This window comes from Lissotriton helveticus, chromosome 2_1 (genome assembly GCF_964261635.1).
Source record: "Lissotriton helveticus chromosome 2_1, aLisHel1.1, whole genome shotgun sequence".
Classification (NCBI taxonomy): Eukaryota; Metazoa; Chordata; class Amphibia; order Caudata; family Salamandridae; genus Lissotriton; species Lissotriton helveticus.
Window position 1 is genome coordinate 1,344,175,205 of NC_136059.1, and position 20,179 is coordinate 1,344,195,383.

A 20,179-nucleotide genomic window follows, 5' to 3' on the forward strand; every position below is an offset into this window, starting at 1 on the left:
AATCAAGGTTGTAGGCACAAAGCCATGTTTATTTGACATACATTTTCAATAAAGGTCTTGGAAATAAAAAAATTTTTAAAAAGAATTTAAACGACGGAACGATGCTTAACTGGTGTGGAAAGCAAAGAACTGAAATCTGCACGCCTGGGTGGTGCCTATATAGGCATCGCGACGTCATAACCGATGCCGACGACGTCACGCCGAGCCAAATGGAGCCAACCGACACCAAGCACAAGCACCAAGCACAAGGGGTATTGCTCAGCAAAAGTTTCCAGATCCAGCCTGACACCTGGGAAATTGAAAGGTAAGGAATCTGCAGCTAGAATCTCTATCAGATAACAAAGGTTCCTGCATGCGGCTAGTATGGAATCTGGAATTACCACAGTCAGTCACCATCCACAAGGTACTGTGCTGTTGCAAATATCCTGCACTGGAATTCAGACTTGCATAGGGACTTATGTTAGAATAACCAAATTTCAAACAGCCTCTGTAACCACACTATTGCAAACTAAGGATAAAAAAGAAGAATGCACTATCTACACACACAATTTAAATAGGCATAAGTAGTAACCCCAACAGGTACCTTTTACCTCTGCTAAAGAACTAAAATAAGAAATGGTTACTTACTTGTAGTACTGGTTTTTCATCTTAGGAATCACAAGTGAAATAACAAATGATCAAATTAATCCCCACTACGTGCAGTGATAAACCTGACATCCATAATTGTTAAAAAGGATGAACAATCCAGCATTTCCACAGCAGACAAGCCCCTTCATAAGCCTATCATATGCATAAGTTTCCATTTAGGCAGCATGGCGCCTGAAGTCTTTTAGTATGGACACTTAAATCTACCTCAAGCATGCATGGAGATATTAAAAAAGCTAGATACAGCGTTGTAAGATTTCAAGTGGTCACGGTTCTGGTTATGGTGTGACTAACAAGCCCACTAACTGATTTTTGTCAGGAAGAAGTTTGCGCTACGTGGTTTTGGCAAAACTAAAGTTTGCTTCAATTAAAGTGAACTTGTCATACAGGTCAGCATATAGAAAAGGAACACATCAAGCATCTTATTTCAAGGTTCCAGTGACAAATAGACTTCTTGGCCTGGGGAATTTTTCCTTCTAATCTCAAAACCACTTCCTACATAGAAACCAAATTGGGTACTCAAATAAACCATGATGCCTCCTTTTCACCTATTCACAAGTTATCACTGCAATATATCCCAAGAACAGCAGCCTTTCTTTATTTTAATAATAAAAACATAATAATAGAGTTTTATATAACGTAAACTAGATCCGAAGATATCAGGTATCAGAGCGCTTTACATCAGCACCCGTTTTGTTACAGATGGACACATTCATTTTTGTTAGGCAAGTGATTTGCCCAGAATCACACGATGTTGACCGTCGTTGCCGAGACTCGAACCCAATTCCCCAGCTTCGAAGTCGACCGTTTTAGCCTTAAGGTTACTTCCTCTCACCTTTATGGTAGACAAAACTTTAGCTTGAAGAGTTATTAAGCTGCTCAGACTACTCATTTGTGGAAGCATATACCGTTTTTCAGGCTAAAAGGTGGATTATGTGTACACATGTTTTCTTTCTACCTAAGGTAGTCTCGGAATTCCATATTAATCCATCTATCACTGTGGATATTCATTACTTATATAATTTTCATTGTGGGACTTATAATGAAATGACAAACAATTAGATGGTTTACAATTGCATTGTCGTGGATACCTTTGTGCTTCGCTCTTACCGACCAGCAGCTGACCTTTCTTGTGCCCTCTGATACTGCTTGCGGAACCCGCTCCGCGGGTCCCGCTTCGTGTGGGAACCTTACAACACCACTGTCAGACGTTTGGTTGAGGATTTAAGAACGCTACGCCCGTGGTGGTAGCTGTGGGCGTTTTGACTCTGCAGGGCTGCGAGCGAGCGTGGGTGCAGGACTACTAGTCCCAGGAGCGCCCGCCAGCCTCAATTATCAACAGCTGAGCCGCTCTCCCTGCAGGCTCCTCCCTACCTGACAGAATTTAAAACCCTCATTATCCGGAATATCGCTGGGATATCTTTGTGCTTCGCTCTTACCGACCAGCAGCTGACCTTTCTTGTGCCCTCTGACACTGCTTGCAAGACCCGCTCCGCGGGTCCCGCTTCGTGTGGGAACCTTACAACACCACTGTCAGATGTTTGGTTGAGGATTTAAGAACGCTACGCCCGTGGTGGTAGCTGTGGGCGTTTTGACTCTGCAGGGCTGCGAGCGAGCGTGGGCGCAGGACTACTAGTCCCAGGAGCGCCCGCCAGCCTCAATTATCAACAGCTGAGCCGCTCTCCCTGCAGGCTCCTCCCTTCTCACACTGACTCAATAAAGTTAACAGACTAGTCCCGCTGCGCGGGAGCGACCGGAAGAAGCCCGGGACAAGGGCGGGACCGTCTGTGGCCGTCCGGGGCCGAAGGAGGCCGGGCGGGGCCACCCCCCTAAATAGTTCGGTTTTACAGTATTTTATATTTTATATTATATATATAATATTTATGTTTTTACATTTTGGGCTCATACTTACTATTTCTTAGTGTCTATCTCTGAAATCATTGTATGGGAAAGACTATTGCACTGAATTGTTTATTGAATATAGTAACCTGGTTTGCTTTATCTGACCATATCCCCTCCCCTTTTTATTATATTTCCTCATTTTTCGGTACTAATAACCAGGGATGTCTAGCCCTATTTCTAACTCCCTCTCTAATTCTCTCCCTAATTGTGTAGGTGTATCTATACTCGGCCCCCTCGATAAGTATTTTGTTAGAGCTACCAAGGACATTGATAGAGAGTTAACTCTAGCTGAGAGGAGGGCCGAGCGTCGTCTCTCAATTGAGATGCTTAAGAGACAGGCACCCCCAATTCATGAGAAGGTTCCTATGAGTACTTTGATACATGATAGCACGCATATTGAGACGGATGCGGAATTATTTAATACAGATAATATTCCTTTAATTTTTCAGGTGAGTCCGCCACCATTGGAGGTTTTGGATATAGCTGTGGAAAGTGAAGCTAACCCGCCCACGACTGCATCCAATAATCTTATCGATCTTAATACCCCTTTATCTCTAAACCCTGTCCCCCACTCTAATAGCATTATCTTACCTCCACCTCTGAAGATCCAAACTGAGGTAGTCACATTACTTGAATCTCAATCTACGGTTCAAATTAGTAGAACATGTGACATAAGTAGAGGGAGCAGAGGACTGGTACGCTCCCCAGTTAGGAAGAGAAGGAGGAAGGGCGATCAAAAAAATAAGGTTGGTAATCTATGGAAGGCGCCCCTTTTGGATGTTTCCAAACAAACTCCATCAGATGTAGTGGGGAAATTGGTAAATGTTGGTAAATTTACACAAGAGGAGGGGTTTTTGGGTGCAGTTGATAGTCTCTTGAAATCACTCATTCTCCCACTTACCGAGAGGCTTAAAAGATTGGATGAAAAATTGGAACGGCTCCTTCCGGTCTCTACCCCGTTAGTGATTTCAAAACCAATTATTCCACCTATCCCAAATGAAATTTTAAAATCAGTTACTCCAGTTATCTCAAATGAAATTAGACCCACAATTAAACAACCGATAACAAATCAATGTAGGCAATATCCATCTACTGTTAGATCTGATAAACTACCTACTGGTGGGAATTCTAGTAAATCAGTGGGCATATCAGATACTACAGTTCCAAAAGTTATAAATAAAGAAAAGACTCGATTAGCGATCCCTAAGCCTGACTATATAAATAAATTACCATTTACCCAATTACATCCTTTAAATAGAGGAAAATCTAATGCTAACAATATAGTAAATTTGCCCCCGGACTCATCTAATTTTGTCATTGTTCTAACAGGTGTCCCTGTCGTACAAGAGGGAAACGTGGAAACAAATAACAGCCTGAAAAACAAAGTCATTCATTGGCTGCGTCTGAACAGACCATTACCCTCATACTTGAATGGAGACATCGTCTCAGTGAGAAGATGTTACTGGGTGGGCTTACGCCCTAAAGATATAGAAGGTGACTTAGTCATTGTAAATTTCCGGGACCATAGGGTTGTCACTTATATTAGTGACTGGTTTCCGGGTAGAAGTGATGGAGGAGTTTCATCTCGAAACTTGACATACTTTTACACGGAAAACATGATGATTCCATCGAATAAATCTCAGATGAGGTATGGCTTGAACATCCCTTATCATCAGAAGAAACTTATGAATTTGGCTATCCCTACCCATTCTAATAGAAATGTTAACTTTTTTCCATCACCCAATTATCAAAATAGATATTCTATTCCAGATAACTACCCTCTTACAGACCCAAAGGAATTTTGGAACATTCCTTTATCTAATATGTTTTACCCCTTAACCTCTATGGATGTGAATGATTGACTGAATTTAACTCCCCCACAAAGAAGATATGATTGGGATAAATTGTCTACATCTTCCCTACAGGTTGAGGAGGTTATGTTTACCTCGGTATCTCACTATGAATCTAGTCAGTGGGATAATCCGAAGATTAGAATTGATAATGAAAATGACTTAGAAGATCTCAGGGCTAGTAATATATTCCAACATCTTCACGAGCAACATATTAACTCTGTAGTTAATTGTGGAGAAAGGGATGAGGTTATTTATGTTAATATGGGTTCTATGGGTAAAGACAATCTTACCTCTGATTTGAACTATTGGTGTGGAGATAATCCCTGTATAACTAGTGATATAAATCCCCTCTATCCCAAAGTGGTAACTAAAGGTATAGAAATAAGATCAGGTGGATCTAACTTAACCCAGTCTAAAGGGAAACCTTTACAGGGAAAAATGGGAAATTGGGCAGAGGAAAGCTGCTTTCGTCTAATCTCCTGGAATATAGCTGGCCTTGGGCGGAGATTAGGTGATCCTGCCTGGCTAGACTATATCGAATCTTTTGATATTGCCTGCCTCCAGGAGACATGGAGTACTGTGGATCAGAGTTTGGATGGCTTCCAAATGTTTAATGTTTGTGCAATACCATCACAAGCTGGGAGAGCAAAAGGTGGACTTGTTACAGCTATTTCTGTAAAACATAATTCAATACATGTGTCCCGAGTGGTGGAATCACCTTGGTATCAACTGCTTATGATTGAGGATTTATTCCCAGTAACCATTCTCCTTATAAACTGGTATTACAATGTTTTTGACCCCCAAATAATCGTGGTTATTGAAAATTTGCAGGAAGAAATTACTAGGGTAACAAATAGGGTTTTCCCCCTTTTTATTATATGGTTAGGTGATTTTAACTGCAAGCTATGTAAATATAGTGGATCTAGAGTATGTGGTCTGAAGGATCTAACAGATCAACCTATGGCTCATTTTACTCACTCAAAACAGGGGGTGGCTCTAAATAGTATTATAATGAATAATGATCTGTGTATTTTGGATATGCCTAGTTTCTCTGGTGTACAGAATATACCTACTTTCCAAGGTACTGGGGGCAGAATGAGTATAATTGATTTTGCCATGGTATCTAAGGGTTTCTATCATTTCTTAAAAGACTTTAAAATTGAGGCGAACCCTGTTAGCGATCACAATCCCTTGATTTTGTGCTTAAACCTGGTTTAAAAAAAACACAAATTGTAGAACAACCAATAGTATATAACCAAAACCAGGGTGTGTCTATGAGGTGGGAGAAAGTAGATGTGGGGCAACTGGAGATAGATGTTTTTAAGGATAATAAGGACAAGATAGAATGTTGTCTGATGCCTATATCTGACCCAGGTTGTATAATTAAGAATTTTGAATTACTACTGGGAAATGTTGCTTCACATCTGGTAAAGCTAGGAGGGAGGAAACAACATAGGGGACCTAAATGGTTTAATGAGGAATGTTCCTCTGCCCACACACTCTTACTAAAGGCTTTACGTCAAACCCCACGTGATAGGGATTTGGTCAAATCAGCTAGGAAAAGGTATAGAGATGCAGTTGGTAATAGGAAAAATGATTTACGGACCAAGGCATGGGAAGATTTAGAAAAAGCAGCAGATCTAAGGGATAATAGACTTTTTTGGGAGGTAATAAACCGGCCTTTTTTTAAAACGGGTGAAGAAAGTTCTATTCGAGTGCATATACCCGAAGACTCCTGGGTAGCTCATTATAGCAAAATCTTCAATCCAAACGAGATATTGCTGACTGCTATCACGGGAGTTGGTGATTTTAATATGGCGTCAGCAAAATTACTTAGTGACTCCTTAACGCTTTCAGAGGTTAAATTAGCCCTAACCAAGGGGGCTGCTTTAAAGGCCCCTGGCCCAGATGCAGTACCCTTGGATCTTTTTAAACATAATTCGGAGGTTTGGTCCTCATTACTTTTGAATGTTTTTAAGGCAATAGTCCTGGGTCCTATCCCAACCTCTTGGAAAGAAGCAGTGGTGGTACCCATTTTTAAGAAGGGTGATAAGTCTGACCCACGCTGCTACAGGACGATATCACTAATAGATGCATCATGCAAATTAATGGGAAGGGTGATATTGGCTCGTCTTGAAACCTGGGCAGAGACGCAGGGGGTTATAGTGGATTCCCAATATGGATTTAGAAGAGGGAAAGGAACCACTGAGCAGTGCTTGAATTTGGCACTAATTATGGGCAAGTACATGGGTGCCAGGAGTAGTTCTATTCACTTGGCATTTATGGACTTGCCCAGTGCTTTTGACACTGTGTGTAGGGATAAGCTGTGGCGGATGATGGAGGCTATGGGGTTTGAGGAGCCTTTGGTTACCTTGCTTCGTAGGCTCCACGCCGTAACAACGGTGAGAGTTCGATATGGCCCCGGTGGGGTAAAGACTAGACCTATATTGTCCACTGAAGGTGTCCGTCAGGGATGCATTTTAGCTCCCTTTTTATTTCTGGTTTACACTAATGGATTAGAAGGTTTTCTGTTAGAAACTTGTGCTGATTTCCCACAGATTAATGGCAAAAGAATTCCAATGTTATCATATGCAGATGATACTGTTCTAATGACCCTCACCCCTAATAGCATGCAGACTTGTTTAAATGCTTTTGATAATTTTATGGGGAATCTGGATTTGGGGGTCAATTTTACTAAATCATTTGCTATGACTTGCGGTTCAAGAAGTGTCAAAACCCGCAAGTATATAGTGAGGGACTCAATTATAGAAAAAGTTGATAATTTTTATTATCTGGGCAACCTTTTTAACAAAAAATTGAATTGGGAACCCTTGATATCTGTCCGGGTCCAAAAGGTTACTCAATTAATTGAAGCTCTTTTTCGTTTTGCTAGTAAATTAGGACAGCGGCGAATATCAGAAATAATATCCTTGTACAAAGCCAAGTGTGTTTCTGTTATAACTTTTGGTGCAGGAGTTTGGGGATCTCAAAATTGTGAAAAACTCCAGATTATGGAGAATAAATTCATAAAACGTCTCCTATCAGTACCATTGGGTACTTCAAACAGTTTTTGTCATGGGGAAGTAGGAATGGAGTTTGTGACCGACATCATACATATAGCTCCATTATTATTATGGGCTAAAGTTTGGCAATCGGACGAATTAAAACTGACAAAAGAGATCCTCCAAGATTGCCTTAAACTTGATTACCATAGAGAGATTCCATGGCTTCGATATGTTGGGGATACCCTTTATAAGATTGGCTTAGGAAACATGTTTAAAAACCCTGACGTGATCAAAAAGGATGTTAAGTTAATTATAAAAAATGCTTATGGTTCTAAATTGGGTACCTTAGGGAACAGTGAACATGCTTTATGTGTCAGGGGCAAATTGGTGCGACCCTTTTATTTGTCATATATTATTAATACACAATGGCGTTTTTATTTAACAAGGTTTCGCCTTAATACTCTACACTTCCTTTTTGCTTATCCAAAGCAGGGGGGGTGGTGTGAGAAATTACCCTTTTGCCCCTGTAATAATAAGGTGTCGCAAAATACTCTGCACCTTGTTCTTTTTTGTGCTCTGTATAAGGTCCCAAGAAATACTTTTATTAGACCTCTATTATTATCCCTTGGATCATGTTACTACAAAGAGGGATACGAATATTTATTATCTTTGTCAACCCCAAACATTTGTAATGCTGTACTTAGTTTTATTAGATCCGCACTTGCTATTAGAAATCGATATTAAATGTATTGTAATCCAGAAATATGTAAAAATGTACTGTAATTTTATATTGTGATTTTTATATTGATGTATACTTTTATGATTCCTTTTTGGAACCGAAATAAAGTTATTTGACTGACTGACTGGCATTGTCGTACACAATGAAATGCTCACGAAGACATGTCACAACAATAAAATGGATGCCATAAATGCCACAAAAATAAAATGGATGGCAAATTAATGGTAAGTTCCCCATAAAAGTAATAAATAACCCTTCCACCCCCAAAGCTTTTTCCTCTTTCATGAAGTACTAAAATGTTCTACCAATTTCATTAACCTTAAAAATGAAAGACTTTCTGAAGCCTCTGACAGTAATAGGCATCGCTGGATATGGAAGCTACTGTATCCATGTAGCAATAGAGTGATGGGTTGTCTTTTTCTTCTAAGCCATGCCAATGAAAACCTTTTCAGGTCACTTTTGAAAGTTGTTCCTATTTTTGTTACATAGGTTAAGCGCAGTGATAAGTAGGCATCAAGTTAAGTTATGGCTTTCTTTTATGTGCTGCAATGCAGTATTGAAGGTTTTCTTCAAATTGTATTAATTTGAAATAGTGCTAAAAATTCAGAAAACTTTGCAATGGATAGGCTTAGGATGGTGTGTGTTTGCAATGGAAATACGGGATTGTTCGCCCTAGTGAACATTCAAAAATGTAAAGTGTACTCACATGCAGTGAGAAATATGCTAACGTTTATGCCTATAAATAAAGATCCCACAATGCTGAAAGATTACTTTTTAAACCATTTTAACGGTGCTGTAAAATAGTCCTCCTCATCCTAAATTGGTGACACTACTCTTACTAACAGAACAGAAAACTGACATTAAGCCATCAGTGAAACTCTCACTAGAGTACTCAACAACATTCCCATATAGACTCAGTCTCTGGCCTATTAAAGACCCTCCCTACTGTAGGCAGATGACATGCATGCACCATTCAACAATTCAATGGTTACTTAAGAACGTTCCCAGAGGGTTGATCCAGTCAGGGTTTCCACAGTGAAAATTAATGAGATTCTGTACAGATAAAAAATCTGAATGAGGTAATTTGCATATTTGTTGACCAAACTGAATTCCTTAATAAAGGTGTTGATGAAGACCCTCAGCAAACATCCTTGATCTTAATTATTTAAACAATAGACAGTCTGTTTTGGGGAGTCGCTGAGGCTTAGCAACACTGTCCCTTAAGATTCGAGAGTTTGCCAAGGTCATTGCCCCCAGGTGAGATCAAAGAAATCTCACCTATGATGTGAAGAGGAAGCAGTAGTATATACAGTGGCTGAACAAACCAAAATTAACTGTCCTCTACCTTTGGACTAAGAACTACAGAAATAAAACATCCAAAAAGACATAAGCAACCAATCCCAAGCGCTGCAAACTGTTTAACATTGGATTGTACAAATTATGAATCTTTCTGAAAGCCAAATTACACTGTAATGTGACACTATAACATTCCACATGTTCGTATACATTCCAGTAGTTCTTTGAAAGATCTAGCAGGACCACAGGAAACAAGTATTTACATACCCCATTAGATCTCAAAAGAAGGATTTGGTAAAGAAACGAGTGATAACACAAGGGGGATACTAAACAGCCCGTGAGAATGGCAGCACCATTCCAGAATCCCAACCAATGAGAAATTTTGCCTAAACATTTTTTTTTATTACGATCTGCTGAGATTATTAGGCACAATTGTTACAACCTTTTGACATATTTTCAATTCTACTTATTCTAAAAGTGCATAACATTCCAAGAACCAGGACCCTTTGCTATGAATATATCAACATGAAGAAAAGGAACCAATTCAGTATTACTCTATTACGAATTAAAGGCTTTTTTCTCAACAGGAAAATAATTATTTTTGGCTGAACTAAGGTCGACTTCTGAAACAACTGTTTATAGTAGAACTAGAATGTGCGATTAAAAATTGATACTACATCAAGGTTACCGTGTCTTGCCGACAGATTAAAGCAAAGTTTCTCAGTGTCTGTAATAACTTACCTATCTTCAAATGCTGGTTTACTCGGAGACTCGTGAGGAGTGTAGAAACTGGTTCGGATGGACTCCTCGTGATTGGAGGGAGTTCCAATGTGGTTTGGACCCTGCGCTACATTGTCCTCAGGCGTCTGGTAAAGTGTTGGGCTCCAAATGGAGTCTGGAAGTCCTGTTGGTGTTACAGGCAAATCGTCATCAGTCCCACTGCTGTCACTGTAGCTGTCTCTCCGAGATGGAGACCTCAGCCGCTTATTGTTAATATCAGCAACCTCACAATTTTCATCCGAGCTGTCCCCAGGCAGAAATTGGGCAAAATTTGGGTTCTTTGAATCCATGCTGTCATTATCTGGATATATATGAATTGGAGAGCTCAAAGGTGTCTGCAAATAAGATGTTTGTGATTAAACATAACATTTTAACATGCTCTTTAGTAAGAGGGTTTATTTGATATGCATGTCACACTGCAACAAAAACAAATTGAGCGTGAGCGTATAATTTGTGCATGGCAATATTAATGAAATGCTACTCCACATCAACCAACCCGCAATCAGGCGTAATACTTAATTAGCATGCATTCTGACGTATCCATTGTTACCATGTGAATTTTTCCTATATTCCAATTACAGACATACAACCATATCAGCAACATGCTTGGACCAGCTAAGTCATTTAATATGTACTACACCAGTTTATAAATAGGGGTGCACAATCCTTCTCCTAGGGAATTCAGCAAATTAGATGGACCGGGCAGTCAGTGGAACAGTTGTGGATGGCAGAGGTGCCATTAAGTGGCACTAGGGGTTTTAATTGCAATTTCAATGATCCCAGTTGTGAGTTCTATGTTGATTTATTTTATCCCTCTGTGTGATAATTAAGTTGTGTGTTTTACACTTGCTTTGTTAGCAACGATCTGTGGTTTCCTCAGAGCCAAACGTTGCTTGATGTCATGTGGGTCAAAGGTCATGGGAAGTCATTTTCTATGATGTCAACAGGCAGTGAAGTGGATGTCACTTCTGCTACACTTATCACTGAGAACTAGCTGACACGGTGCTGTAACATTACTTACATAACTAGTCTGAGTAAGATCTTTATCAAGCTTATGCTCCATTCAAAGCCATGTATTTCAGTACTCTTGCAAGCTACTATAAAATGATCTTTGTAAAATTGTAATGTTTTCCCGAGTACTTGATTAATGTGGCATTCATGGCAATGTTCAATTGTTCATATGGCCACAGTACTCCTTCTCATTTCTATTCCACACAGCAGTTTGATAGAGCAGCAAGGCAGAGTTAAACACTATACAAGCACCATCATGAAAGTACTTTATCGTGCTTGTACAAGACTTCTTCACTCTACCTTCTCCCCTTGTTTCCCCACTCATACCACCCTCTCCATCTTTCTTTTCTGTTACTCTGTGGTCCACAGTACTCTAAAGTGGTTCCAGTATGACATTACAGACAGCACCAGATTGTCTGGTAAAAAAGGCTGTACAAGGCAGCTGGACTGAAAGTGTCTGCAGTTCAGTTATGGGACCAGCTGACGTTATCACCATCAAATAGACCGCTTTCAGGGTAAAAAGGCATATTGTACACCTATGCATCGGCTCAAAGGGGGTGCGTATCAAAAAAGTGAAAAACAGATTCAAGTCCCACTGCGGCATCTCAAAAGACTTCGGCAGGAACATACGTTGTAAACGTTTAAGAAAACCTTATCACAACATGTATTTTGAACAAAGAAGCTGATATGGAAATAGTAAAAAAGGTGCAAAAGCTGCAAAATAGCCTTTAATGTTGCCCAGTGTAAGTCCTTGTAGGGATACTGATAAAACAAACAGCAAAAAGTTGGAATGTTTGGCCTATAATGGGTTCACATGGCGGCTACCGCATCAAGCCACAAACATGTCCCAGCACTAGGGGTACAGTAACTTTGTGGAAGGGTGACTAATTGCCAAGGTAACATCAATGACCTCAAGAGGAAGGTCAAATGCAATCAGCCACCGCTGTTCAGTCTCATGTATAGAGGTGCAGGTTGTCTAGGCCCTGGTGCATGACCCTGCCCTACTGCTGCATTTGACGATCCCCCAGAAGCAGCAGCAGCTTGATCGTAGGATAGATGCTCATGGCCAAGAGTTCCAGGTACGACACTCTCCTGGTCCAATCCAAAGCCACCAAAATGACTTGGGCCTTGTCATTCCTCATCTTTTCAAGAACTCGAGCAAAGCGAGGCAGGGCAGTAAAGCATACAGGAGTCTTGAGCTCGAACCTAGGCAGAATGAATCTCCATGAGAGAGGTTTCTTGGGAACTCCAGCGTGCAAAAGGGTGGACGTTGCGCATCCTTGGCGTTGTTGAAAAGATCAAGCCAGGATTTGACCCATTGCTGAAAAAAGCCCTGCACCACCACCAGGTATAACTAGTACTTGTGATTCACTAAGCATTAGCAGCTGAGTTCTTCCGCCCGGGTATTGAGAAATACTGCCAGTGGTTCAGGACCAGAGAAATGACCTGGCGATTCAACCACTTTCAGAGGTGTAGAGCTTCCTGGCAAAGGACCCAATACTCTACCCAGCCCTACATGTTTTCAGTACCACATAGTGGCGGTGTTGTCTGTGAGAACCCTCTTTGATGTTTGTCAGGGAAGCGTTCAATGGCAAGCTGATTGCTTGCAACTTTAACAGATTGATGTGGAGGTTGGGTTTTAACCACAGACCAGAGTACTCTGATCTCCACCTCTACCAAATGTCCTCTCCAACCCAGCAGTGATACATGTACCACTGTGAACTCTGGGTTGGATAAGGAGAGGGGTCTGATGCTTGCCCAATGGCAGTCGAGCAGCCACCACTGCAGGTCTTTTGCAGTCTCCTCTGAAACTTCAACATAATCTGAACTGTTCCCCTGGTACTGTGCCCACTAGCTCTTCAGGCCCCACTGCAAAGCCTGTATGTACTATCTGGAATAATCGAATGTCAGAATGCAGGAGACAAACAGTCCCACGCGCCTAAGAGTCTTCCTCACTGAGATCCAGGAACGAGGTTGAAATATCGGGATCATAGCCCAAATGCCCTGGGCTCTCCGCTCCCAAGGAAAGGCACGAAATCGCACAGTATGCAGGATGGTTCGGATGAACAGGACCATCTGAAAAGGAGTCAGGTGTGATATTGGCATGTTGATAGTGAATCTTAATGATGTTACAAAATTCGCCATTGTTTGGAGGTGGTCTATGACTGCCTAAGGCAAGCCTGCCGTCAACTACCAGTCAACGAGGTAGGGAAACACTGGAACACCCAACCTCTGAAGGTGTGCCCCGACCACTGCCATCACTTTTGTGAACTCCTGATGGACATTGGTGAGGCAAAAGTAAACCGCGCAAACTGAAAATGCTCCTGGCCTACTGTGAATCACAGATCACGCCTGTGGGCCTGCAGGACAGAAATATGGAAGGAAGTGTCCTGCAGGTTCAATGCTACCATTCAGTCTTCAGAATCCTGAGCAGACACACCTTGGGCTAGCATGAGCATCTTTTAACTTCTTCTTTTGCAGGAAGACATTCAGAGGGCAAAGATTTAAGTCAGTATGAAGACCACTATCCTTCTTCATCACAAGGAAGTAGCAGGAGGAACACCCAGTTCCCCTTCCGAGACCAGAACCCTCTCAATGGCCCCTTTGGTCAAACGGTCCTACATTTCCTGCTGAACAACAGACCTGGGGATCCTCCTTAGGCTATCTTGATGGGGGTGGAAGGTGTGGTGGGCAAGAATAAATGAGTGGGTGTACTCCTGTTGGACAATTTGGTGGACCTAATCTGTAGGACGAAATGTCTGCCACCCCTGGAAGAAATAATGGATAGCTGAGTGCCGGAAAAGATACACTAAAGTGGGTTGAAGCTGTGGTTACTCGAGGGGCAGGGGACTGACCTCTACACTGTCTCTGGAAGTTGCAGACCTGACCTCATAAGGGCTGGGATATTTGCTGTGCTGGCTGAGTGAACTGACATTGATAGTATGCCAAGTCGCCAGTGTAACCCTGAAATGAGACAAATAGTTGAAAAAATTGTCTAGAAAGTGTGGAAATTCCCAAGGAGCAAGCTGGGACTCAACTCTTTTGTTCCAGGGTTGAATCCACCTTTTCCCTAAAGAGGCGTTAGCCATCAAATGGCACTGTACCAAAGCATGACATTATGCCAATTGCCCAACCAAAGCAACAATCATATCCAGGACAGACTGGATAACAAACTTTGTTGTTTCCTGGCAGTCCTACATGGTTTGGGCTAAACATGCCTGTAGAGCATCTAGGACAACTGGTAAGATAGTGCATACGTATAGCAACCAGGAAGACAGCTGGCATTTACTGAAAGTAGTACAAAGAAGGCAGAAAAAAGCATGTGGTGTCAAATGTGACTATATGTTTGGATGTTGTGTCTGGTGGAGCTGTAGGGAAGGCGTTAGGGCTGACTTTACGGGAGGATGCATTTCACCTAACTCTCTGGTGTTGGATCCTGTGGGAAAAATTCAGAGTATGTGGCGACGAGTGACCTGACTGTTGCCCAGTGGGTCAGAACATGGTTTTTCCCAAGTGACCAAGAGCATAACTGTATGAAACTCATTAAATGGCAGGTAAGGTTTGGTAGGAGCCTGACCAGGCTGATGGAAAGTTGTTTATAACCTCTATAGTGGGGAGTTGCATGCCAAGGACCTCTGCCACCCTTCTAATCACATGAGCAAAAGATGCACTCTCCTCAGTGGTTGGACCAGTGGGAGAGACCAACCCAATGCCTGGGGAAGTGTCTAAGCCTCTAGTATTCTGTAATTCCTTATATCAAGTGCCTTCTTCATATTGAGGGAAAAATAAGTCCCCATTACCAATGTATTTGGAGAATTCATCTGAGCCAAAAAGTTGATGTAGAATATGTTAACGGCCGAGCGGTATAGGTAGTGTGTCAGAATCCGAAGGATTACTTAAGGGCTGTGCTCTTGTGGGTTCAGACCGCACCCTTGGCCGAGTTTGAGATGAGTTTAGCTCGGAGATCACTCTAGGTTGTGGATCCTCCTCTAACACCGTCGATATTGAAAGAACTGGCACAGAGCGTGGAGCCAGGACTGAAGTCGGCACGGAAGCAGCTGCGGAACCTGAGGCAGGTTCGTGGGGCACAGACTGTGCTGAGGGCTAACCCACAAGTGGAAGCCCAACTGGAGGCCCCTAGATCCTTGGGACCTAAAGGTATGCCAGAGAGACTTGGAAGTTTGCAGAGAATAGGAACCGCCAAGTGGCAGCAAATTTCTGTGAAATCGCTGATGGACCCAGAAAGTTTGGGTGCATAGGGACCTTGGCAACTGGCACACAACTGCTATTGAGTTTTCTGGATCCATCTGATGTCTGACGAATATACACAAGGTGAGGCAGCTGTGGTTATAAGTTATCAATTATTAATTTTTCTCTTATTAACACATGGCACATCTTCAGGTTACATTCCACTTTTCACATGCGTTCATATACCTAATACTGGTCATGCGGGTAGAACAAGATATTAGTTGGTGCATTATGCACCACTGGCAACCAGATAATGCAAGTAACCTATTTATGGGATTTACATATAATCAGAACATTGGAATGTTGAGAGCTCCATTGAAAACAACTGCTTTCAACATTTTAATGTTCTAATACACAGCATCTGCCTTTCCCTTCCCCCTGCATCTGGAAGGAAAATGCTACTTACCAGTATGCATCTGTTCTTGGCATGTAGAGCTGTAAATCTGCATACTTTTGCATAGATCTGCCATCTGGTGTTGGGCTCGGATGTTTGCACTTTGTTATTGTAGAAGTCTTTGTAGTCATGAGGTAGGTGACTACTCCTCTGGTTAATAGTGCGCATGGGCATCAACTCCATCCTTAGATTGTTTTGCCATGAAGGGTGATGATGGAGTTAGTTAGAAATAGAAAGATGTCCATGAGTAATGTATCTAAGTAAGATAGTACTGCAACACATATTGGTCTCCGGAGAGGAGGGTGGGCGTAAGTGGATCTACAGCTCTACATGCCAAGAACAGATGCATACTGGTAAGTAGCATTTCCCGTTCAAGGCATATGAGCTGTAGATCGCTCACTTTTGCATAAGACTATACAGCAGTTCCCCTGTGAGTGCTGGCTACCTGTATGCATTGCAGTAGTTTGAAAAAGTGCTCTTAGTACAGCCTGGCCAACTCTAGCTTGTTGTTTTGCCTGCACATCTACACAGTAGTGTTTTGTGAAAGTATGCAGTGTAGACCATGTTGCGGCTTTGCAAATGTCATCCATGGGGATGTTTCCTAAGAATGCCATGGATGCCCCTATTTTATGAGTGGAATGCGCTTTAGGGGGAATGGATAAGGTACGTTTTGCTTTTTGGTATCATATTTGAATGCATTTAACTATCCACCTGGCAATTCCAGCTTTTGATATAGGATTGCCCTGATGTGGTGATGAGAAAGCTACGAAAAGTTTAGTTTTCTTGAAAAATGTTGTCCTTTCAATGTAGTAAAAAATAGCTCTTTTGACGTAAAGTGTATGAAGAGCCCGTTCATCTACTGAGTCTGGTTGAGGGAAAAATACTGGGAGCTCAACAGACTGGTTAAAGTGGAAAGCCGAAACTACTTTATGTAAGAATTTAGGGTTTGTCCTAAGAACCAATTTGTTGTGATGTATTTGCAAAAATGGTTCTTGTATGGTTAATGCCTGGAGTTCACTTACTCTTCTGAGAGATGCGATGGCCACAAGGAAAGCCAGTTTCCATGTGAGGAATTGCAATTCACATTTATGTAAAAGTTCAAATGGGGAACCCATGAGCCTAGTAAGTACAACGTTTAAATTCCATACTGGAGAGGGTGGAATTCTGGGAGGAATTATTCTTTTAAGGCCTTCCAGGAATGCTTTGATGGGAGGTACCCTAAACAATGATAAGTGCTGTCTGTTTTGTAAGTAAACTGCTGTAGCAGCAAGATGTAATCGTGTAGATGTGTATGCCAGATTACATCTTTGTAGATGCAATTGATAACAGATACTGTTCCCAGTAGAAGCAGCTAGTGGATTGATTGCACGCTCTAGTGGTAGGACGTCTAGCTTCTTTAATGATGTTCATACAGTCTGGTGGGAGATTGAGGTAACCAAACTCTAAGACTTCAGGAGTTAGATCGCTAGGTTCAGTTGAGCTGGTTGTGGATGTCTTATTTCTCCATGGTTCTGTGTGAGAAGCTTTGGGGAGAGCTGGAGTTTTTGGTGCGGAACTACAGAGAGTCCCAGCAGTGTCATGAACCATGGTTGTCGGGCCCATAGTGGAGCAACCAGGATCATTGTGAGAGACTTTTGCTTGAGTTTGCACATCAGTAACAGAATGAGTTTGGGCATTTTGGGTTTAAAGGTGTGGCGAACAGATCTATGTCAGAGTGGCCCCACATTTGAAAAAATGGAAGAAGAACTTGCGGATTAAGTTCCGATTTGTGAATCTGCTGTTGCTGACAACTGAGCAGATCCGCAATTTGATTGTGTATCCCAGGTAGATCCTATGATAAGAGGTATATCTTATGAGGTATGGCCCATCTCCAAATGCTCTGTGCTGGCGTGATAGCTGCAGAGAGTGTGTCCCCCTGTTTTTGTATAAAGTACATTGCTGTCATGTTGTCCGTCCGGATGAGGACAGCTTTGCCTATGAGATGTTTCTGGAATTATTTTAAGGCGAGAAATATGGCTAGTAACTCTAGGTGATTGATGTGGAGGGGTCCATATACCTTGAATGGTGTGGTTCAGGAGATGAGCTCCCCAGCCGGGGAGTGATGCGTCTGCTGTTAGTACTATTTGTGGAACCGGGTCTAAGAATGGCCACCCTTTGGAAAGATTTTGTGTGTTCCACCATTGCAGAGAGCGATATGTGTGGCTGTCTACCAACACCAGATCTGTAAGATGACCTTGAGATTGGTTCCACTGTTGTGCTAGACATTCTTGTAACAGATGCATTTGGAGTCTTGCGTAAGGCACAATTAAGATGCAAGAGGCCATCATCCCTATTAACTGCATGAACACTCGAGCTGGTAGCTAATGTTGCGGTTGAAAGTTTGTTACGAGTGCCTGCATACTGGCTATCCTGGCTGGATTGGGGTATGCTAGGGCTTTCGAAGTATCTATTGTTGTGCCTAGATACTTTTGGGTGTGAGACGGTTGGAGATGTGACTTGGTGAAGTTTATTGTGAATCCTAAGTTGTGAAGCAGCTGGATTGTGCTGTGTGTTTGTTGTACACAACTGCTGCGTGACTTGGCTTTTATGAGCCAGTCATCTAGATAAGTAAACGCATGGATGTGTTGTCTTCTTAAATGGGCTGCTACTATTGCGAGACATTTTGTAAAGACTCTGGGTGCTGTTGTGACCACAAATGGAAGGACTTTGAATTGGTAATGTTGTCCATCCACCATGAACCATAGGTATTCCCTGTGAGCAGTATAAATAGGAATGTGGAAGTAGGCGTACTTGACATCTAGAGTGGCTAGGAAATCACCTTGTTGGAGCAGTGGGAGGACCTGCTGTAGCGTGGCCATGTGGAAGTGTTCGAATTGTATGTATAGGTTTAGTGGTCTGAGGTCTTTATTGGCCTGAGAGAGCTGTCCTTTTTGGGAATGAGGAAGTAAAGAGAGTAAACCCCTGGGCCTTGGTGGTGTAGGGGAACCGGTTCTATTGCATGTTTTTGCAAGAGAGAGAGAACCTCTTGCTTGAGAAGTGTTAGATGTTCTGTGGACATTGGACGCTGTTTGGGAGGTATGTGTGTGGGGGGGGGGGGAGTAGCAGTAAGTTCCAGGCAGTAACCATACTGGATAATTTGTCTTACCCACCTGTCCATGGTGATGGAATTCCAGACAGGTAGGAACTGTGATAGTCTACCCCCGACGGGAGTGGAGTGGTCTGGGGAGATTGGAGGGAAGTCACGGTTTGGTGGTGAGGGAGTTGCGGGTGTTAGAACCACGTTCTCTGCCCCTGTTATTGCCTCTGTAAGTCCCTCTAAAATATCCTCTGTTAGGGGAAGATTGAGTGGGGCTTTTATAAGTGGAAGCAGTGTCTGTACCAGTGGTTTTGGAGGCGCCCCCTTTAAGGGGAGCGACAAAAGGAACCTCTACTAGTTGTTGCTTGTAGAGCCTCAATGGATTTAGCTGTATCTGTGTCCTTTTTCATCTTTTCTAAAGATGTGTCCACAGTGGGTCCAAACAAGTGTTCCTGATCTAAGGGTTGATTTAGGATAGTAGACTGCACTTCTTGCTTAAAGCCAGATATACGCAGCCATGCTTGTCTACGTAAAAACACGTTTGTATTAACTGCGCGCGATGCTGTATCTGCAGCATCCAGGGCACATTTTATTGAGGCGTTTGTTATTAACTTTCCCTCTTGTATGAGATCATTTGCTTTGGTCTTGTACTCATCTGGAAGATGTTGCATGAGTTTTTGAAGTTCATCATAGTGAGCCCAGTCGTATCTTGCAAGTAAAGCTTGTGAGTTAGCAATGCGCCAGAAATTTGCTGCCTGGGACGCAACCCTTTTACCTGATGCGTCTAGGAGCTTTGATTCCTTGTCTGGCGGAGGGGCATCACCAGTGGTTTGGGAATTTGCCCATTTGCGGGCATTTGCCACTACCAATGAGTCCAGAGGGAGTTGCCCTTTGATATAAGCTGGATCACTTGGAGCTGGCTTGTGTTTTTTATTAATCCTAGGATTAAGCACCCTAGCCCTGACAGGGTCTTTAAAAACCTCAGGGGGGCGTGGCCAAGATGGCGGTGTGAGCGGACGTGCTTCCACGAGCTCCCGCCGCCGGCTGCTGACATAGCACCATCTACAGCACCTCATCCCCCGTATTTGGGGCCCCTCCGAGGAGCTTTGGTTGCCCTGACGGGCTTGGCCCCGGAGAGAATTCTTGAGGCGCATCTGAGACTCCTGTAACCTCGGAGAGAGGGCGAGACGAGAACGGCCTGGTTCGGCCTAGCGGCAAGACGAGACGAGG

At 42.5% G+C, this 20,179-nt stretch overlaps 1 protein-coding gene across 8 annotated transcripts in view; it reads right to left on the reverse strand.

Moving 5' to 3' along the window:
* The window catches only part of PTPN13 (protein tyrosine phosphatase non-receptor type 13), a 1,030,035-nt gene that overhangs the window by 274,270 nt on the left and 735,586 nt on the right, over positions 1-20,179 (reverse strand). For all 8 annotated transcript variants that reach the window (XM_078676288.1, XM_078676281.1, XM_078676285.1 and 5 more), the window contains one exon: positions 10,182-10,555. In XM_078676288.1, coding sequence (XP_078532414.1) covers positions 10,182-10,555 — 374 coding nt within the window. The remainder of the gene's footprint in view (positions 1-10,181; positions 10,556-20,179) is intronic.